The 23,004-nt window shown below is 49.0% G+C and overlaps 1 protein-coding gene across 2 annotated transcripts in view; it reads right to left on the minus strand.

Moving 5' to 3' along the window:
• The window catches only part of KAZN (kazrin, periplakin interacting protein), a 152,798-nt gene that overhangs the window by 83,110 nt on the left and 46,684 nt on the right, over positions 1–23,004 (minus strand). Inside the window, exons 1-2 of one of the 2 annotated variants that reach the window (XM_066334305.1) lie at positions 2,800–2,862; positions 2,266–2,443 (exon numbers count right to left, since the gene is read on the minus strand). In XM_066334305.1, coding sequence (XP_066190402.1) covers positions 2,266–2,428 — 163 coding nt within the window. In that variant the 5' untranslated portion in view covers positions 2,429–2,443; positions 2,800–2,862. Of the gene's footprint in view, positions 1–2,265; positions 2,444–2,799; positions 2,863–23,004 lie in introns of those variants that run through there. The other variant, XM_066334304.1, reaches the window with a different exon arrangement.

The following is a 23,004-nucleotide window of genomic DNA, read 5'->3' on the forward strand; positions in this document are numbered from 1 at the left end:
TCCCCTTTTCCCTCCTAAGCATGACAGACAAAACACTCTTTACATACGATTTTACACTTAAATGATTTGCTTCTCTTACAACACCAGTGGCACAGGGCTGGATAGATCACAGTTTTAATAACAGCTTATTAAATTCATGGGGAAAGACAAAGACTTATCCACAGCCACAAGGCCGTGCAGTCACACCTTGCTGCAGAAGCGTCCTTTCTCCTGACTCCTAGTCATTAGCACGCTGAGCCAAATTTCCCAGCTTAGAGAGTGGGAAGGTGGACCAAACCCTCCAGCAACTTCAGCAGTCACTGCAGGTGACCACTCTCCCACCCAGCTGAGGGTGGGGCCACTCTTTTCCCCCCATCACAGGGACCCCACAACTCCAAAGCACGTGTAATCAGAGTTATTAAGCAGAAGCACACAGGCTTCGGGGAACAGAGCGCATTTCTTTGGCACCTTTACAGGGCACCAACTGTTTTCCAGCATGCTGATAGTAAAGGAACACAAAGACGAGTTTTTTCATCACTCAACAGATTAGAAAACCTCAGATGAAAACAACAACAACAAAAAAAATGCCCTAACCTCGGAGAACACACCCCCCTGTCCCTTGCCAGGACACGCTGCAGAAATGTGCATCTCCCCACAAACGTCCTGGAGAGGAAACAAAACCAAACACTGAACTCACACACAGAAATCAGTGTGAGCACGAGCAGCTGAAGGGTTTTACCTGCTTTCCTGGCTGGAAGCCTGCATTTTCACATGCATGCCCTGTACAGCGTGTCACCATCTGCATTCCTGATGCCCCTGCTCCACAGGAGAGGATGGAGGCTGGCGTGCTCCTTCTGCCCTTTCAGCAGATTTTTACAAAAGCAAGAGCCTCGGTAGCCTGGCTGTGGTGTACAGCAGAGGGTGGCTGAGATTATCCCAACAGGCTCCTCTGCACAGCATTTCAGAAAATCCCTGGCCACACAGGTAACTTCACTTCCTACAGCACCAGAAAGCTCAGCTGAGCAAGTGGAATTCACACCCCACACCCCCACTACCAAAACAGTGAAATACAAGCTGGATGGAATAAAACCACCAATTAACCCCTCTTAATCAGTGTGCCATGAACAACACCACACCGGCCATGCAATCGCATCAGTTCCAGCTATGGCAGGGGGGGTTGAAACGAGATGATCTTCACGATCCTTTACAACCCCAAGTGTTCTGCGATTCTGGAATTCCGTGATTACATCCTGCCGGCAGCACCTATGCCCCGCCAAACGCTACGCTACCTTTAAAACGCTTCACCAAAATGCTACTGTTATTTAAAACAGCGCCGAACCACCCTAAGAAGAGATACAGTAAATAAGTAACGAGTAAATAACAGCTACTGACGTTTTTATCACACAAGTGCAAATTCAGTTATCGGGAAAGGGGAGGGCTCGCACTATTTCTGTTCTGACACCAAGGCTGCTCGGGGTAAATTGTCATGCAAGCCTGTAATTATTCAGGAAATATAAACGCTCAAATACAAAAGCATCCAAATACAAACGTATCAGTGATGGCAACACACTTTAATTAGCAGGAAACTGACTTTCAGCCTGGCGAGAGCACCACGAGTACTACGGGAGCGATTCGGGCTCAGTTCCTTAACCTTCACACAAAGTCTCTTCCCGCTCCCCCCGCACCCCGTTTTCCACGCCCGGCCCCGAGGCACGGAGACAACTTTTGCAGGGATTGGGGGGTGTGCCCACGGCACAGGGGCTGTCCGAGCCCACCGCGGGCCGTGCCGGGGTGCCGGTGTCCGGGCTGTGCTCCCGGTGCGCCCCGAGCCCCGAGCTGTGAGCCCCGGGCCGGGCGGAGCGCGGAGCGCGGCGGTAACATGGCTGCTTTCCTACCCAATTACGAAACCGGCTGAGGGCGCGGGATTACCGGGGAGAGCCGGCCGGGGCGGGGGGGACCTCGGGGCGGGGTGCGGCGAGGGGATGGGAATGGAGGGGGCGGTGACGGCGGCGGCGGGATGTGGGGGGCAGCGCGGATCTGGGGCGGGAGGGTCTCTCCCCGTGCCGGGCGCCGCCGGAGCCCAGCGAGGCGCCGGCAGCAGCCGCAGCAGGGAACGAGCCCGCCCCGAACCCAGCCGGGGAACCCGCGGCCACGGCCCGACGGGACGCGCCGGGCACCCCCAAAACCAAACAATGAACAATAAGACCGAGCGGGAGGCGGCGGGCGGGAGGGACCCCCGCTGGCTGCCCCGAGCCCCCTGACGCCCTCGCCCGCGGCGGGACCCACCTTGCGCGCCGTGCGGGCCGTGCTCCATGGCCGGGTCGCTGCCCAGCTCGGCCAGGCGCCGGCCGGTGGCCGCCAGCTCGGCGCGCAGCGCCGTCACCTCCTGGCCCGCCGCCTGCAGCGCCCCGTCGATGCGCAGCGCCAGCTGCTTGTTGTCGTCCATCATGTGCAGGATTTTGGCCTGGGGGGAGGGAGGAAGAGGAGGAGAGAGAGAGGTGAGAGAGGGAGCGGCGGGCGGGGGGCGGGCAGGGGGCTGTGCTGGGCCAGGGGCTGCCTGAAGGGGAGCAGCGAGAGGGGAGGGGGCGGCGCCAGGGGGCGGCGCCAGGGGAGGGGGCTGGGAGGGCGCCAGGGGCTCGGCCGGGGGCCACCGAGGGGACGGGGACCCTGAGGGGGGATGGCGGCTGAGGGGACCCGTGCGGAGGGAGGCGGCCGCGCCAGGGGAGCGCGGCTCTGCAAGGGGGAGCGCAGAGGAGAGCAGCGGGGTCTGCGCGGGGCGGGTACAAAGGGGGGACAGGTTGTGCGGGGGGTACCCCCTACCTGTTGTCCCCCGCGGCAGGCCGGGCAGGGCCGCGACGGAGGCGATCGCGTCTCGGCCGAGGGCATCCGCGGTGGGTGCGCGGCTGCGGCGGGAGCCGGGGCGGGTCCCTGCGCTCCCGAGCGCCGCGGGCGGACCGGGGACCCTGCGGTGGCCGCGCCGCGCTCAGAGCGACACCCTCCCGCAGCCCCCCGGGAAGTTGAGGGTGCCGCGGGGATGCTGCAGTGCCCGAGCTGAGCTCAAAATGCCACTAAATGAAGAACCGTTCTAACTGCGCTCAGGTTCAACCCTGAAGCGTAGCCGTGCCCGGCAGCTGCCTGCAGCAGGTGGAGGAAAATGGGCTCCAAAAATCCCCCCTGGAAGGATTTTGGGGCGAGGGGAAAGGAGCCACCCGAGCGCTGTCACCACTGCAGCAGCGCTAGTGCGAGAGCTCTTAACGCTGGCGGTTCGCGTGGCACAAACCCAGGGTGAAAAATCGAGAATTATTGGTATCATCCATTCGCTGGCGACTGCTAGAGGGAGCGCGGATGTTTCCCTGTGCCTTATCCATCCCTCCGAGGGCTCCACTTGTGTGTTTGCCAGGGCTGCAGCAAGCCTGCAGAGCTGCCACCCTGCCCGTGGCTGCCGTGCAGATGGCTTCGTCCTCACCGAAGTGAAATTGTAGGATGGCAGAGTGATTTGTGTTGGAAAGGACCTTAAAGATCGCCTCATTCCAACCCCCTGCCATGGGCAGGGACACCTCCCACCACACCACAGGGTTGCTCCAAGCCCTATAGATGGGGATGCTTTGGAGACCGTGGCCCACGTGGCTGCACCTCCCTAATCCATCCCTGCATCCCAAATCTGCAGGCAGCCGTGCTGAGAGTTGTCACCTGGGCCACCCGTACCTGGGAAAGGTCACAAATGGGTTTAGGAACTGGGCAGGAGCCCCCATGGCAGTGGGGTGGGAGCCTCACGGGAGCAGGAGTGGGTGTGGGAAGTGAGGAGCCAGGACGGTGAGTGAGGATTCTTGCTAAGGGGAGAGTCAGAGAAGATCATGAGCTGTAAGGAAAAGGGGAGAAACAGCCTTGCACAATTTGCTAAACACTCTGATAGTTGCCTAAATTCAGGCTTTTGGCCGAACAAGCTGAGAATTTGGGGCAGTCCTTTGAACTGCAGGGTGTCCTTGTGCAGCACCACTGGCACTGCAGAGCCCTGGTTCAAAATGCAGGAAAAAGGATAGAAATGAGCTCCTGTTCTCTGGAGCTGCAGGGATGGCTCCAGGAGAGGTGAAGCAGGAGCACATCACCAGCCCACACATCCAGGGACTGCAGGAGCAGAGGGTTTGGTGTGCAGAGTCCCCAGGCAGCTTTTGGTGACAGAAATGGGGTAAATCTCTGTGTCAGTCTGCTGAAAAACATCAACAAGAGCAGCCTGGACCCCCCAAAACCTCAGGTCTGATCTGAATCCTGGGTACAGCCAGCTCTCCAGGAGTCAAAAGCATTGAGTCCTTGTCAAGTGGCATCTAGTCCTTACATCCATCTAAATCCATCTGGATATTGTAAAACGGAGAAAATTTAGCATTTATTCATGAAATAGTACAGTGGTTTTTGCAAGGGACAGTTATTTCTGACAGTTTCCAGCAGTGTCTGCAACCCAACCTGGGTGCTGGGCCAGGGCACTTGGAATATCAGTGGAAAGGTCTGTTTTCATTAATGAATGCCCAGAGGGCCAACAAAAAACCTGCGAGGAGAATAAATGCAATTTCTGAAATTCTTTCTCCATCATCTCTGAATGAGATAAAGTTCTGTAAGTATATAAAGAAACTGAATTCTAATCAAGATAAATGCCCAGTTTCATACCTAATTTGCATGAGTCTGTGCTGCAAACTGTGTTTGCAAATGGGGGAATTATGTATGTAACCAGATAACCCTAGTGTGCAATCCCAGTACCGTATATGCAAAACTTACTCATTGCACTTGAATGAAAGTAAAGCTTCAGCAAAAAGGAACTTGGCTTTAAAGTACTGGCACATTTTTTTTAATCATAAAAAAAATCAGGTTAAAGCTGATTTGAACCTTCCAAGAACACATTTAGCTGCTAAGGCAAATTCCAAATGATGTTTCTCACTCAATCTAACTTTAATAATAGACTGGTTGAGTCGCTGCACTGTCAGAGCTGGAATTTTTAAAATTTACTGGCAAAGAGAATTTCTATGTTAGCACGTGGTTATTTAAAAAATGTGTCCTAAAGTTGGCTGTGGCCTCATGGGTAAGTTAAAAACCTCACTCTAAAAACTTTACTACTTTCAGGACTTCCTGAAATCCCCTGAAGATATTTTGGAAGATTTTCTCCCCTTTCCCATGCCTCCTCCTATCCTTACTGGGGAACAGCTGGATCCATTAAAATTGATTTTAATCTCTCAGAGCAGAATTTGATTTCTCTGAGCTTCTGCCTGGAAGGAGCACAGAATGTCACAGCAATCCAGCAATATCAGCCAGAGGAAAAGGCACAAGGATGGGGCATTCCTAACCCAACTGGGATGTGCCAGCTCCCAGTCAAAAGGCCAAGCCTTTGCTGGAAACCTCAAAATTGGGATGAAATGAAACTTTAGGAAATGAATTGTGCCTCAATCCCTTTCTCCTACTAGTTTTAAATTAAGAAAAAAAAGGAAATTAAAATCTAATTAAAGATCCAAAATTAGAAACATATATTATTTCCCAAAATTGCTTTGATGATTGGTTTTTTTAAATTTTATTTTATTTTTTTTTTAATTCCAGCTTTTACCAGGAGGTTGACAGCTCTGCAAGGAGTCTGTGTCCCAAAGGGATGGGAGTCCCTGCCCATGCAGATGAGGCATAAAGAGATTGGGAATACTTCCTAAGGACACAAGGGAAACCTGAGTGAATGCCAGCAAGTCACAAATCTTCATTCAACCTCACTACACTCAGCATCTGTTCAGGTGCTGCAAGGGGAGCCTGGAAAATCTGGGAAACACCCTCAGTTTTGGGCAATGTGTTCTAATAGTGGCATCACATCCATGCAGGCTGTTTCTCAAGAGTGTGTAAATGGAATGAACATGGATGGAGGAGGATTTGAGAGTTCTACCCTTCATCTTCACTCTTGTTACAACCTAAGGACTGCAGTAAAGGGAATATGAGAAGATTTAGAAGATGAAAAAGGGCTGAGAAGCACATGAGTACCATTCAGGCCTTCCAAACCCTTTAATTTGCTATTCAGATTACCACTTTTTATAGTTTAATATGTACAATATGCAAAGGAACCAGTTTAACTAAATGGGAAAAGCCTTCTGTGTTAAGGTTGAACGTAATCTAATAGGGCCCTTTGACTTGATTCAATTAAATCTTTCTTTTTCCAATTAAATAATCATCCAGAATTTAATAAAAATGAATTTCCATGTGTCATCCTGCAGAATGATGACCTCTGTGATGGGGAAGGCTTATGTAAATTCTGCTGATCGCTTTTTATCTGCCTCTGCCTCGCTTCCTCCAAAAAAATTGCCTTCTGTCTGTATATTTACATTAATTTCTCATCTGCTCCATGTATCTCTGTTTGCAGGAACAATTCCCAGCTGCAAGAGCTGTGAGTATCACCAGCTTCTTTCAGTACCTCCTCGAGAATGGACCTTCTGTGATGGGAAAAAGGTCTCCGAAGTGGGATTTTTGATCTGTGCCTCAGGTTTGTTGTGCCCTGGCACGCTGTGGGGCCAGCTTCCAATTGGCCCCTTCCAAATATCACCAGAGGCATCTGTATGGTCATTTATCACCAAGAAAATCCAAGGGATTTTCAGTCCAAGAGACCAGCAGCTCCAGCAGCAATCCCCAGGAAAGGCACAGCGTGGCCCATGTTCCACAGTCTCTTCCAGCACATCTCCACTAAACAATTCCCATCAAAGCTACAGCAGTTGTTAATATCTACAGTTTTGGGGTTTTTTTTTTCCCCTCTGCAAAGATGTGTTTATAACTGCATTTCATCCCCATCTCACTCATGAAATACAGAGCACCAACTCTTTTTTTTTTTTTCCTCAGTTGGGGAATAGAGCAGCATCTTCAGTCAAACCTTGCTGATGTGGGACTGCTGTAATAACTTGTATACTTACAAGTTAGTAACTTATAAGTTATTAAAACTGAATCAAACACAGCTAAGGATGGGCAGGTTAAAAATTGGAGTGAGTGTTCTGTTTCTCCCCGGGATGCTGCCTTGCCCCATTTCCCCATCTCTCTTTCTGTGAGGGTAAAATGGTCCTGGCGACCTTCCTGTGCTGCACATCCCTCGGGACCATGAAAACAAACCCATTAATGTTTATAAAGTGTCTCAGACTGGGGGAATTACATCACTGCAGCAAGATACAAGCTTAATGGATCAAAACAAACCCCAGCCCCAAACCCCCCAGCTTAGACACATCTCAGTTACCCAGAGCAAACCTCAAGGAATCCCACTGAGAAGGGATAATTGAGAGAAAAATGCGATCCCGGAGATTTTTCTGCAGTAAACCCATTTTATGTTAATAGGAAGCAGATTTCTAGACCCTTTTGCAAACGAATGACTTCCACAGCATATTTCACAGCTGAGCACATCCATGGCACCAGCTCTGGACACGGGGCTATTAAACCCAACATTTGTTTAATGAATTACAGCAGTGCAGGAATCCCTGTGTGCTCGGCCTGTGTTTAAATGTTTATTGGAGGACGTCAGCAGCCAGCTCTGCAGGAGCAGGTATCAGCCTCTTGCTGCAATGGACCCAAAACTTGGAATATGTTTTTGGGTCCTGCTTTCTTATCAAAGGCAGATATTGCCCAGGAGGCTCAGGGGCTCTGCCAAACATAAACCCGTTTGTATTCAGTGCAGGTTTGGGGTGTTTTCTCCCTGATGATGAACTGTGTGGGAGAGATAAACAGTTGTGCATCTTCTACCTGGCTGGGGTTGGTCCCTTCCAGGGATTAAGGGTGGATTAAGCCATTAAAACTCACACGTTCAAGCCAGGTTGATGTGCTGCAGCCATTTCCAAGATGACCCCACTCTCACCTCACCAGTCAGTCTATAAACCTCGACAAAAAATTAACTCTGGTTCACCCTCCTGTTTTAACACATTCCCCACTGCAAACTATGTGTGAAGTGCTCCCTTTCATGGCACATAGACACAACAGTGATGACATGCCGTGATCATTCTGCTTTCCTTTCCTGCAAAATACCTCTGATTTATGGTGGTCTCGACCGCAGAAATCCCCACGCAGGAGCAGTTTCTACGGAGTCACAGAATGGTTTGTGTTGGAAGAGACCCTGAGGACCATCTTGTTCCATCCCCTGCCAAGGGCAGGGACACCTTCCACTATCCCAGGGTGCTCCAAGCCTTGTCCAGCCTGGCCTTGGACTCTTCCAGGGATCCAGGAGCAGCCAAAGCTTCTCTGTGCCAGGCCCTCACCACCCTCAAAGTTAAGAATTTCTTTCTCATATCCGGTCTAACCCTGTCCTCGGGCAGTGGGAACTACTCCCTGTTGTCCTGTCATTTCAGGTGAAGCCTGTATGAAATCCCACTTCCCCCTCCTTTCCCCATCACTAATTAGGGAGCAAAGATGTGGCTGGGCTTTTTCAGAACTGCCGAGGTGATTTGGGAGATCAGGTCCTGCTGATCCTCCAGGACTTCCCTTGGGAAGTCTTACCTGTCCTTTTGGGAAGGGGAGGATGGGGATCCCGGTGAGACCTTGGCTTTTGCAGCCCTGATTTACTGCCTGTTCTAACGAGGATCATGTGAAAATTTCAGTGAATCGGGGCAGTGTGAAGCACTCAGAGAGCAGGATAATAGATGCCGTGAAAAAAAAAAAATTCAAAAAAAAATTCCTGTGATCAATCAGCAGACAAATATACACTCAAACTAGGTGTTAGTGGGACAGGTTCAGGAAAGGTGATTATGGGTTCGCCTCCTGTTTCCCTCAGCAACAAAGATCACACGGCAGGCTGGGTCACCCTACCCTGTCATTAATGGAGCATCAGCATTCATCTGACAGCTCCTTTGTCCTGGGAAGTCAATTCCACATGAAGATTTGACATTAGCAGAGGCGCGGTGAAACTCCGACTCCTTTGTATTTTCGCGGCCCTCCGGATGTTTTAGCCGGATGGATTACGGGTAAGATCGCTGTCCTGATTTGGGCAGGTGGCAGAAATAAATGTTTGCACCCATCTGTTCCGGCTGTGGCAATAAACACCACCGGGCAGAAGCAGTGGAAGAGCAGCCCTTTGCTCCCTTCCCAGCCAACAGAACTGGAAACGGGCTGCACAGCAGATGGGAAGGGTCAGCTGGAGCATCCTGGGAATGGAAGGTGCTACAGAGAATTTTTTTATTTTGTAGAGTTTTTTTTTTATCATAATATTTGTCAAATAAGTGAAAGACAAGGGTGGTTCAGCCCTCTAAAATATTCCTAAGATTAATTCAGGAATGGAGAACTCCAGATGGTAATGGAGAGGGGTTTTAAGGTGCACAGCACCTGTCCCCCATTGGCACCCTGCAGGCAGGGAGCACGAGCATCCACAGAATTCCCACGGACCTTTCAGAGACAAAACAGCCCAGTCCAGACAAGAGTGAAACTTAATTTAGTCCTTCCCTTTCCTTTCAGGTGAAAGAACACACGTTCTGCTCTAAGTGCCATCACCCTCCCTCGTTTTGTCACCAGCCCTGGGTCACGCCTGGTTTGGGGATCACCCCACCACTGCCAAACCAGTCCCTCTCACAACAACAGAACGTGCTGGGGAGTGTGGAACAATAAAAAATAGCCTTTCTCTCCCCCTCCCCACCATGTTCCCTCATTTTATTCAAGATGCTGCCAGCAGGGTGGACTAATCCTGTATTGCATAAGATTACAAAGCTATAATTACATTCCCCACTAACCTGTGAAAGACCTAAAAATACACCTAGATAAAGTTTCAGTATTGAGAAGGCAGCTGAAAAATCTGCATTGTATTTCCACATATACATATTACTTTGATTACAGCAATGTTTTAGAGGTGTCTGTATGGGTTCCTTGGTTCTGTGAATTTGGGGCTCGGAGTGTGATGTCCATTGCTTTAAGGGTTTGTAACACAGCCTGGCTGCAGTCAGCTACTCTGGGAAAAATAGCACTTTTCTGGGATTGAGAGAAATCCCTCTACATCAGATAATACATAAGTGTTATTTTTTTGGGTTGGGTGGGAGGATGCTGCAGGTATCATTCCAGAGGATGGGGAAACTGAGGAGCAGATGGGCTGCAGCAGGGTGTGACCAAGGTCCAGTGGCAGAGGGCACCTGCAGCCCCTGAAACAGAGCCAGGCTTTCCGGTTAAATCAGGAACAATTCCTTCATCTCACCGTGGTTTAACTTAAGGGAACACCCAGCCAGGGAAGGGCAGGGAACATGTGTCTTCTAATAAAGTCTGTTTAACTTTGACATAGATTACTTCTAAAAAAACCCCATCAAACCACACCAAATACATGAATGTGATAAAGTATCTCGGTACAAAATCAATTCCCAGGCGATTATCAGCCTTTGAAAAATTCGGGCTCTAAGTCAGTTCATGGCAGGGATCAAACTGAGCTGCTGTCAACTCGTTTGGGCATTTTACTTTGCTTCTGATATCTGACACTTAAAATAACCTCAGACAGTCCCCATTATTCCTGCCTTTTCTGCTTTCTGCGCCAGGGAAGGGCCATGCAGCCAGGCTCCCACCCCAGCCTGCAGCATCACTCCCCAGCTGTGGCTGGGGGAATCCCAAAGCGGCCAGAGCTTCCTGATCCCTTCCTCCACCTGGGGGAAAAATGGTAGCTGAGGCTGATGAGCCGTGAGCTGCCACAGCCAGACCCAAGTCCCTAGGGCTGGTTTCCAGCTGCTGCTGGGAGCAATCCCTGGGCCCACATGGGCTGCTCTGGTCATCAGCTGGAATGGCAGGAGGAGCTCAGGCCTCTTAGACAGAAGGCTTGAAGCATTATCTCCTGCTAATGCAGGTGGGGCTTATTAATATTATCTATATTAATAGCTTTTCATGAAAATGGGGAAGTTTTCTCCAGAGAACAAGGAGATGCCTTCAAACAATGGCTTTGGTGGAGTAAAGGGAAAGCTGATGTTCTTATCATAGAATCACAGAGTGGTTTGGGCTGGAAGGACCATAAAGTCCTTTAAAGGGATCTTAAAGCTCATTTTGTTCCATCCCCTGCCATGGCCAGGGACACCTTCCACTATCCCAGGTGGCTCCAAGCCCCGTCCCACCTGGCCTGGGACATTTCCAGGGATCCAGGGGCAGGAACAGCTTCTCTGGGCACCCTGTGCCAGGGCCTGCCCACCCTCACAGGGGAAGGTGGAGAGAGGGACCACTCTGAGTGGTCTCAGAGCAAGCCAGAGCAGATATAGAATGCCTCCTTTACCCTCCTCCAAAGGCTAAATAAATAATATTTTTTTTTAAAAAGCACAGCTGGATGGATTCCTTAGGAAAACCTAAGCACTCTGGGAGGCTCCAGTGGCAGCAGGAGGTTCTGTGGGTACCAGCATCTCCATCACCCCAAAGTCTTCAGGACAAGAAGCTGCCAGGACTGTTTACATAGGGGTTTTAAGAAGGTGATGGATATAGAACCACCAAAGGCAATCAAACCAGGCAGGACAACTGCCAAGCTCCTGTGTTTGCTCACTGTCAGGAGGTTTCATGGAGACAGAGATATATATCTGCTAAGCTATTCAAGTGCATTTAATTTTTCCAATACCCACGTACTGCAGCTCGTATGAGGATAATATGTTTATCCTAAAGGTTCCTGACTTCATTCTGCAGTACTTGACTCCAGAGTGGGTTTTGTATTATTAACTTCCTTCCAGTACATATGGAAAATAAAACCTGTTCCAACTGAGCACCCCGGGATGAAGTTTTGTTGGGTGTTAAGTGCAGTTTGTCACAGTGCTGGAGGCCCAGGGTGGGACAATAAGCCTGGAAAAACCTCAGTCCTGATGAAGGTGTGAGCTGAGGGGTGGGGAATGCAGGGCTGGAGGTGAGAGCCTGCTCTGACACAGCAGAAGACAAATGGAAAAGAGGAAAAGATTATCTATCTATCTATCTATCTATCTATCTATCTATCTATCTATCTATCTATCTATCTATCTATCTCCTACCTACGACCTTTCTGGAAGGTATTAGGGGGAAATTCTTGGCTGTGAGGGTGGGCAGGCCCTGGCACAGGGGGCCCAGAGAAGCTGCCCCTGGATCCCTGGCAGTGTCCAAGGTTGGCCAGAGCTTGGAGCACCCTGGGATAGTGGAAGGTGTCCCTGTCATGGCAGGGGTGGAAGGAGATGAGCTTTGAGGTCCCTTTTAGCCCAAACTCTCTGGGATAAAACCCAGTGAGAAGGGGTGATGCTCCATCCCTCATGCCTCACACCCCTCAGTATCCAAAAGCTCTCGATAAACATGAGAAATTACTTAGGACTGTTCCACTGATATTTTTTTGCTTTCTGATGCCACCTCATAAAAGTAACAGTTCATAATCTGCACCAGACCAGCTTGACTCAAGATAAAGATCTGCCTCGTTTGCAGTTACATAATTAGCAATTACCCTAATTTCACTTACACCAAATTACATTCTTTTTAAAATAAATGTTATCTTTTCTGACAAAAAAAAAAAAAAATCATCCTGGGTCTACTTCAGACTTTTTTATATAAAGGAGAAGTATCATTATCCTCTTCTCAGATGTAATGTCTAGACACTTTTAATGAAAATATTCATTATTGCTAATTTGCATCTCTTCCAATTCCAGAGCAGAAATCAAATGAAGATGTCAAATCTGTGCTCCCCCTGCCTCAGGCAAAACGGAGCCACGGTGACCCCCAAGTCCTTCCAAAGGGGATCTCAGTTTGTGTGAAGGAAAAGCATCTCCAGCACCCTCACAACTGAGGGCAGCGTGAGATGAAAGATGAGCAAGGAAAATCAGAGGGATAAAATGGTGTCAGGATCTGGATCTGAGATCTGCAGCTTTAAAGGAGGGAAAACCCAGGGAGATCCCAGCCTCAGGGTGCAAAATGAAGTGCAGATGTTAATCAGGATGGTGGTAACTCAGCAGTGACATTTCCCGAAGATAAAGCACATTTTAAATGCACTCCTTGCTTGCTGGTAACAAACCTTCCCATTAGCACGAGGAAATACATATTATAACTCAAACACGCTTCACTGAGCTTGGAGAGTAAAGATAAAATAATCTTTTTATAGCAAATAGGAATGAATACTTAAAAATAATAAAAAGTTGGTGAATATTCATTTGAACTCTTAAGCAAATTTGCCCTTGTCATATTTGCATCCCTCTTGTGTTCTCTTTCTGTGCAATGAAGTTTTATTAGCATGAACATCCACAGAAAGTGGATGTGAAGCCTCAATACCCATGGGAAATGAATTTTAAATTCACTTGCTATGTGCAGTCACCCAAGAAACTTGATCATAATTGTTTATTGTACTTAAATATTTATATTGTTGAAGCGCTTGTTAGATAAAAAGGCCGCGATGCTCCTCTGCCAGGTGCTGTTCAAACACTGTCCCAGGCTACAGGAATTACCTCCAACCCCAGCAAACACACAGCTGGGACAGGTTTCACCAGGCTGGCTGACGTGACAGCTGGCAAAACTCAAGGTCAACCTTTTTCATTGGGTTAAAAAAAAATTAAAAAATTTTTTTCTCTTAATTTTTCTTAGCACGCTGAGAAAGCTGCAGTGGACCCACAGAAGGGCACCACCTCCCACGGGTGTGTTCACATCGGGCACTTGAAATGGAGACAGAGATTTCAAGTTCATCAGGAGGATGGGTTTGAAGCTTTTTTTCCTGCCTGCAGCCCTCTGGCACACACTCCATCCCTTGCTCCGAGCTGGAGCTCGGATTCCAGCAGCGCCTTTAGGCTTCACAATGGATCCTTACATTCTCTCCTTCCCTTCCCCTGCTCCCCATTTGCATCTCTGAATGCTCCAGAAGCTGCACCCACAGCCTCTGCCTCCCCCAGCAGATTCCATGGCCCCGGAGCAGGAATCCCAGCCCTGCTCACTCCAGTTAACACCTCCCAGCCCACCCAAAGATAGCTCTGGGGTTTTTTTGGAAGGGGTGGGCAGCAATTTCTGCAATAGGAAGACCCTGTTTTGCTCAGTCACTTTAGCACCCCACAAATCTGTGCCCCACGGCAAGGCCAGGCTATCTCTGCTTGATCCAGCACTGACTGGCCACACTTCCAGGCCAACCCCAACTAAATCGTTTTTCTCTGTTACCTGCCTCAGCCTGGAACACAAGGAGGGAGCAGATTTTTTATGGTTATGGAGGAATAACTTCAATGTCAAACCCTTGCTGGGAGTGGGGCAGGAATTGCACTGTGGAGTGCAGCACAAAGAGCCCCAGCTATTAGGGGCTGGGGAATGAAAAAGACCCTGAAATTGAGGCTCAAGTTGTGACAATAAGGATGCACAAGAGAGACAATTGCATTAGGACAGGTACTATTTTACACATTCCCCTTAATCTGGATCCAGTGACGGGAGGAGGGGATTTGGAGTCACCCCTCGGAACAGGTTCAGGTCTCCACCAGCTTCTTACACACGACTGTGCCTTTTAATTATCACCCACCACAGTCAGATTAGGGCAGCCTGTGTCCATTTGCATCCCCAACACACCCTGGTGCTGCAGTTCCCTGCTCCTTCACGGAGACAGCAGGTGATATTGGCAAGGTAATTACACATCATCAATAATTAGCAACAATTTCAGTTGCCCCAAAGATGCTTCCAAGATCAGATGTGGGATTTTACGGCGTTTTCCTTCAAGGACAGACCACCGAGGGGATGTGGTATGGCAGAGCAAAGATGCAATTAGGGGAATGAGAGGGAGAAGAGCAGCCCGATGAGGCAAACCAAGAGCTGTGGCTGGCACTGCTGCAGCAAGGGGCACTGCCGGGGCCACCCACTCCTGGAAGTTTGTTTCCAGAAGCTGGAGCTGCTTGGGAATGACATTTGAAATCCAGAGGGTTGGAGAGGGGAAGAGGAGGGAATGGGAACTGTGGATGGGGATGAGCAGCCTCACACTGGGGGAAAATACAGACCCCCTGTGCCCAGAGAGCCCCAAGGCTGGAGGGAGGGGCACACAGAGCACTGAAAAACACACACATCTCATTTAAATAATCCTTTATCAAAAATAAATTAAGAAGAGATGTTAAATGCTGTGAGCAGGGTCTCCCTGCATGGCCAAATCTTTCCACCCCAGTGTCACATATCACAGGAGCAAGACGGGTGAGAATGAAAAGAGGATGAAGGGCATAAGCCCAATACATGGTGCAACCCCACACTCACTACTGTAAGAAAACACAAGAGCCAAATGGGGTAAAAACACCTTTTCCTAGACAAAATTTTGTTGGCTGCAGAGGAATTCAAAATTGGCTTTTATGGCTTGAAGTGGCTAAGGATTTGGTTTCTTTAAACCAGGGAATTAATGGCACTGAACTTCACAACAACAAAAAATTAAAGGCACCCCAAAGAATGTTCCCTTAATTGTAGCAGCCCGCTGCATTAAAGCTGCTATAGGAAAATTCATTTACAATTCAGCTATTAAATTGCAAACCATTACCACTGCTTTTACGGCTTTATATCCCTCTCACAAATTTATTGTGTAATTACTCGGAGCAACAGGATCGTTTCTAGCAAGCGAAGCTGAAATAAGGCACCCATTCCAAAATCCTCTCAATTCTGCCCTTTCCAGATGAAATTTATGCAAAAGAGGCAAAACATTACATGCAGTTTTCTGCCTGGGATTCGGGGGCATTTGAGGATGGAGCTGGAGTCTTGGCTGGTGTAAAGGTGGGATGGAAGGGACCACCCCAACAACTGCCAATTCTTGCTGTAGGAAATGGAATTGCTTTGGAGCTGTTGGGACTTGCTCTAATGGATCTCTGCAGCAGCAGAACTGAGGCTTCAGGATCTGGAATTTTCCCACTTCCTGGGGGGAATCAGACAACCCCCAGCCACCCACAGCTTGCAAAATAAATAATAATAAAATTGAATTAAAAAAACTGGAATGGCATTTTCTGCCCCTCGTTTTTCCACCCCAGCAAAAGAAATCTGTGAATAAATAAATAAACAAATTCTTGGGCACCATGAAAATAAAAAAAATGCATAAAGGGGCATTAAGCAGGACAGGCATTTTCTGGGTGGAATGACTGGATTATTGTTGCAAGATGCAAATAAATTCACATCATGTGCCTCTTTTTTCCTCCTTTTCCTTTTCGTATCATCTCTCATCCAAAGGAGAAGATAGCTCAGGAATCTCATGAGCACATTAAAGACCCAATTATGCTGGATTTGAGGAAGCTGCCTACTGCCCATCCTGAATCCATCATTACAAACCCCAGGATTAAACACTCAGGAGCCCCCAGTCAGTTCAACAACCGTGCTGGTCACCAGCCATGACTGTGAAACCATTTTCTTGGAAGCAATTCCTTTCCCTCATGGGGTTTTCTTCTATGCTGATGTGCCAGGGGATGTTTCTCACCTCTGCCTCATTACCTGCGATGCTACCTGGGAGCTCACTGCAGGCACATGCCCTTAGGGATGCACTGAAATAGGCACTGCAGCGCTTGGCTCAGCTGGGCCCTGAGGATTGAACACAACTCCAAAAAAAAAAAAAGGAGGTAAATGAATTAAGACCCCATTTTTAAAATATAATTACCCTTATTCTTGTTAATATTCTAATTATTATTACACTGACAGCTTAATTCTATTTTTTTTTCTGGTTTGTTTTGTAAAGGAAGCTCTTTGGGGGTACCAAGGGCCAGTAAATCAGAGAGAAGGCAAAGCAAATGGAGCAGAATTCTCAGCCCATCCCTCGCTGCCGCCGGCTGGAGCGGAGATGGACACGGTGTCCCCACAGCCTGAGCATCCCAAAGGCACAGAGAACACGTTTGGTTATGCAGGAGGCATCTCCCCGGGCTGGCACAGGGCAGGGGCTGGAACCAGATGATCTCCGAGCTCCCTTCCAACCAAACCCCGACTCTGTGAATGGCTCCTTGGGAGGGCTGAATTCCCCAAACCTCCTCCCTCTGCCCGGCTGCTGCTGCTGCTAAACAGCGTCTGACTTTGTGGGACCACTGGTTATCTGTTCCCAGTGTTGGCTGTGGGTATAAGGACACGCTGCCCGAGGCCAAACCCACCAGCACGGCACCCTCCTGTCCCCAGGGATGCTGAATCCCTGCAAGGAGCGCGGGGAAAGGGATGACAAGCCGGGATAATTCATTCTGCTGAGCCCAGTGGCTGCCAAGTTGGCTCAGCCTGGCATGGGACAGGCTTACAGCAACAGCCAGGCTGGGATTTGCAGGGAGGAGGAGGAGTCTGAGTGAATCAGATCCCCAAATCTCGCCGGCTCCAGCAGGAACTGGCTATTCAGCCAGCTTGGGATTGTTTTCCTTCTCGGGTTTTCTGTTCTAAATCGTGTGGGTGATCAGTAGAGGAGGGGTTCAGTTTAAAAGAGGATTTTGGGTAAAGCAAATGAGGGATAAAATAATTATGAAGAAAGACACAGGGAGACGATCCCCCAGCATCTAAATTTCCAATGGGAATTGCATTTTGGCAGCGACTGCTGGCCAAGGGAGAAGCAAGACCCTCACACACAGTGCCTGACCCATTGCTCTGCTGTGGTGTGTTTCCAGCTCCGCTGGAGGAATTCAGCAACTAATAATCACCATGGAATCATTTAGATTGGGAAAGTCCTCTGAGGTCATCCAGTTCTACCACTGCCCCAGCAGTGCCTTGAGCACCACTAAACCCTGTCCCCAAGTGCCACCTCCACTCATTTTTGAACACTTCAAGGCGTGGTGAATCCACCACTTCCCTGAGCAGCCTGTTTTAATGCCTGACATCCTTTCAGTGGGGGAAATTTCCCCACTTTGCCCAAGACAGGCAAAGGAAGGATGGCCACGGCCTGAGGGTGAGGATTGGGTGGATGAAGTGCATAAATGATGAGAAATTGCAGCTCTGCTCCCTGCAGGCACCCAAACCTTGGCCAGGCTGTCAACAGAAGGGAGACAAGGTGCCAGCCAAGAGCATCCCAGTGGCTGCCCAGAGTGCAGGGATGAGGGGGGACAGGGCAGGGCTCAGGCACTGTTTCTGTCGGGAGCTGAGCCCCACACCCTGGTTTGGAGGTCCCCAGTTCCCCGCGTGTGCCGTGGGAAGCCACACGTGCCACGGAGCCAGCAGTTGCTATGGAGACCAAGGATTTTCTTAAAACTCCTGCAAAAAGGAGACAAAGGCCCAAGAAAGCAGAGGGGAAAGGTTTAGGGCTGTGCTCAGGATGCTGCACGGCCCCAGGGCCATCACAGCACCCATGGCTGCACAAGTTCAGCAGACCCGTTTTTGTCCTGTGCTGGTGATTTCTGTACCTCGAAAACTTCCTTTTCTGCCTGTGCTGGCTCATCTCTGCAAGGTGCCAGTCTCATCCAGCAATCACATTTATTTTTACAGTCTCCAAGGGTTGCCTGAAGATGCAGCTCCTCTGTCAACAAAGAAACTGGATTTTAATTGCAGCCCTTCTGGCAGGGGACAGAGCTTCTTCTTTCATCAATATATTTTTTTAAATGCACGGAGAGGTCACAGGAGTGGCAGATGGAGGAGAAAAGCCCCCTGATTATCCAGATTACAGCCCAGCACAGACCCTCCATAGCACAGAGATACCTGCTGGGATGGGATATGGGGCTGGAAGTGGGTTAAACCCACAGCCTAAAGCTTGAGCTCTCATTTCCACAAGTCCCCAGATTCAGCTTTGCCCTTTGATGTTTTTAAATGCTGGTTTGTCCTTCGCCAGCCTCCAGGAATTGGGATAAATCAATGACCCATCAATTTTGACAGCAGAGCTCTGTGGTACCCAAAGCTGTGGTGCTGCTCCCCAGTGATCCATATGCACACAAGCAGAACATTCCCAGACGGCTTTAAATGAAGTGGCTGGCAAAATCCCTTGGGAATATTTGGTTAGGATGAGAAACATATAGAAACACAGCTTTTGGGAGGCATCTTGCAGTAACTTTAGTTTCCATAGTGACTAATGTTTGTGTTTATATCCAGTCCCTGTGTTTCTATCAGATTTTGCTTCATGGAACAGCTGTTCCAAGTCATTTCACCAAGACAGATGATCCTGATAAGGAGCAAAGTTTCAATTCTAGACAAATGCACATTTATTTAATAAAATCCAAAGAATTCAAACCCGGAAAAGACCCTGAGCTTCAAAAGATTGATTATCAATGCAACCAGCTGATGTGAAGAGAATAAAAGTGGCCACAGAATAGCTGCTGCCTAATGAGAGAGTGAGGAAAAACTGAACAGAAAATAAATAAAACAACACTGAATCACTGGTAACTTCATTTACTTTGGCTGTGAACTTTCTATCCCTGAGCTTTATGCACAAACCTGATGCCTAAAAATGCCTAAAAATCCTGCTGCTGCTGCTGGAGATGTCACTACAGTGGGTGCAGGGCAGCTCTGGGACCCCCCAGCCCCCTTAGGACTACCTCACCTCTGTAAAAAGCTTCTGGGAGCATCCAGAGGAACCAAATGTAGACTAACCTGGCCTTTGGGTTCTAACAAACCACCTTCCTCAAGTACCCCATCCCTGTAGCATTTGTGCAATCACCTCACTTCCATTTTAATGGAAATTGATACTAATTTTTTTTTTCTAAAATAGGATGGCTCATGTTTAGCTTTTTGGAACAATACTTATTTTATCCTCTTTATCAGATCGAATATGAGGAGTACGAGCTCCCTGGCTGGATCTAGGTTTGGATCAAGCCCCTCAGAGTCTCTTTGGTGTCAGCAGCTCTGCCTGGGTTGAACTTGTCCTAAAGCAAGAAGGTTGGTATCACACTCTGACATGCCCTTGGTTTTTCCCTGGAAAGGCCAAAGTGTTGGATGTGTCCAGGTGAGTCCAGGAGGCTCTAGAAGAGTTGGAGATGGCACCTCCTCAGAAGCTGGCTGGCCATGAGCCTGTTTGCTGCCTCCCTCCAGGGTTTGGGTGACTCCAGAGGCAGAGCTGAGTCCTTCTGTTCAGTGGTAGCCCAGAAAAAGGAAATAAATCTGCTTTTAATCCACAGCTGGAGGTAAAATCTCTGCTTCTCTTGCCTGATCTGTGCCACCCACTTCTGCCACTGGACATGAGGAACCTGCAAGGAGATCAGGACAGCCCAGGGCAGAGCATCAGGAGTGGTGAGAGGTCAGGAAGAATGAAGATGTGATACAGGAAAAATAACTCCAGCATTATCTGAAGCCTCCAGGAGTCTAACCTTTGTCTCCCTCCAATCCTGTCCCCAACCTGGAGCTGCCCCATGCTGCTCCTGCCCCTGCAGAGCCCTGGGCTGGCAGCAGGTCAGACCTGCTCCCACAGGCTGATGTCTTACTCCTGCAGCTTTTATCTCGAAACATTCTGCTTTTCAAATATTCTGTCTGCTTGCCTGGCCCTAGCCAAAATCCTAATGGGAACCAACAGCTCCTTCATGCTACATGAGGCACCAAAACAGCAGCAACCAGCTGGGAGAGGACAGAGTCCTGCTCCCCAGCACTCCCTGCCATAAATAACTCGAGTGCACAGGCACTGGCAAGGACTACAGAGTTGCTTATCATTTTAATCACTTCCAAATCACGTTGCAGAGCTCCAAACCTAAGGAAATTATTTTCATTGTTAACCTCCTTCTTCTTAATTTGCAAACTTCCTGCAAGTAATTGAAATTCCTGCTCTGCAAAAGCAAAAGCCTTATCTACCACCTTGTTTAGCCAAATTAAGAGAGATGGGACTCGACTCCAGATTTGCTAAATATTTTTCCCTGCCTTCCGAAACATTTATTACATTTTGCATTGCACAAACTGCTTCAACCTCCCGCCAGCTGCAGCAACACGGTGAATTATTTTAATCAGAAACAAGAATCATGTTGAAAGTAACTGCAGCATGGCACAACAGGAAACCTGGGCTTGCAGGCTCCTTTGGAAGAAAATTCCAGCTCTCCTTTTCCCTCTTTGCGACTATCAATCAAACTCTAAAAATAAAGTCAGATATACAAAATTATCCTGCCATCAGGGCTTGAAAATATTTCAGTTAAGCAACTGTCAGTGCTTCCGTGATGAATCTCCATTCCCCAGGTTCTCTATCTTCCCATTTCAGACTGCACCAGGCTGAACCTTGGCACACATCCCAAGGGTGATGCTGGAGCAGTTTTGCTGAACAGCAGCCTCCTAATATCCCTGGAAGCTGGGCACAGCACAGCGAGCCAGCACAGACCCAGGGTGCAAACACCCACGGCTCCCACGGGCTGTGCTTGAAGCCAGAGGCACTTCAGCACTTCCCAAAAGCCAGGTCACGTGCTCTGACAGGTTTGTTGGAGCATCAATCCTCCCTGGGAGCATCAGGGGTGCCAGGTCTGCTCTCTGCTGAAGCTCCTCTGGATTTGCCAGTGGGTAATGCAGAGCAAGATGCGGGGATGCCTGAAGGAATTGCTTTTTCCCCTGTGCAAGGCTGGAGCCTTGGGCTGCCTTTCACACCTGATCTGCATCCCCCTCACACCCAGAGAGCCCTTTGCTCTGCTCCTGCCAGCCATGCACCATTTCCTCTCCTCCCTGCCCAGGGCCTGGCCTGGCACCCTTGGAGTCACAGAATCACAGAATGATTTGTGCTGAAGGAACCTTAAAACTCATCTCCTTCTACTCCTGCCATGGGCAGGGACACCTTCCACTATCCCAGGATGCTCCAATCCAACCTGGCCTTGGACACTTCCAGCCAGGGGCAGCCTCAGCTGCTCTGGCCACTCTATGCCAGGACCTCACTACCCTCAGAGGGAAGAATTTCTTCCTCATATCCATTCTAACCCTGCCCTCTGGTAATGGGAAGCCATTCCCTGTGTCCTGTCTCTCCAGCTTTCTTGGAGCCCCTTTAGGCACTGTGAAAAACCCCTGCACCTTTCTTCATTCCCAGTTAGGAATAAAATACTGGATGTAAGGAGCAGAAATACCCTGCTTTGCCCAGACTCACCCCCTTCTACACCCAAGGACCAGGAGGCTGCCAGAGCCACTCCTCTGCCCCTGCTGGGGTTCATCTCTTCAAGCCCACACCAGACACTTAATCCCAGCCAACAGTAATCCAAATCCTCCCGACTGTTGTTGAAGCCCTGGGGAAAAGCTCTGTGTTTATTTGTTTCTCCCTCTTGGAACACAGCAATATGTAAAAGCAAATGGAGCAAGGACGAGGCACAAACCTGCAGAACCTCGTGGTTATGGACCCCTCCTGTGCCACCAGGACCAAGAGCACCCAGCTGGTACCTGCAACACAGGACTTCTCCTGGGCTGGGAAGTGGTGGATGAGGCACTAAGATTCAGGAGTTTTGCTCTACAGACTATTTGTTTTTTTTTAATACTGGGAAAAGCAGGAACATATGCGAGGGGGGAAGGGTGGCAGCAGCATTTGTAACGCTTAATTTACTAAAACGACACATTGCACAGATCTCCCATCTCACTTCATTCAGAGAAATAAGTGTTGGGGTAAAGCAGCCAGCCTGGATAGGGACCCACCCCAGGGGTCTTAAATGTGCTGCCAGGATAAGGATCCTTCCCAAAAGATGTCTGAGGCCAAAAGCATCGCCCCTGACATGCCCTGGTCTGGGTAAAACACTCATTGGTTCTTTTTCCTCCCATAAAAACATCAGGGTTTTGATGGAGCAGAGCCAGTCAGTCTCCATGTACGTGGACCTACCAGAAAACAGGAGAGATGCTGGGATTTTAGTGTTCCTTCAGAAATTACATCCCGGCTTTCTTTCCCTGCATTAAAATCTATTCAATCAGTGAGACCAAAACAAGTAGGAAACGACAGCAAGAGCAGGATCAGGTCCTACCTTTGAAAACTACTTAATTTATAGTCCCTCCATATCAGAATTATTAAGAAAGAAAAATACCTACTGCCTCCCAAATGTCACCATATCCACCCGACTTCCGTGAATCTCTGAATGGATTTACCGGTGCCAGGGGCAATCTCATTTTCTAGAAAACCTGTTTTACTGCCTAATATTCCAACCAACTCTATGGCTGATCACTTAAACAGGCTTTTACCAGGCAGGGCAAGGCTGCACGTCTCATTTCCCTCAGACACCCTGCAGCGGCTCCGTGGGTGGGAGGGGAGAGGAGACGTCGTCGCAGCGAGCGGAGTGGGATCTCTCCCTGTCAAATTAAAAC

The sequence above is a fragment of the Sylvia atricapilla genome, chromosome 22 (genome assembly GCF_009819655.1).
Source record: "Sylvia atricapilla isolate bSylAtr1 chromosome 22, bSylAtr1.pri, whole genome shotgun sequence".
NCBI classification, from domain to species: Eukaryota; Metazoa; Chordata; class Aves; order Passeriformes; family Sylviidae; genus Sylvia; species Sylvia atricapilla.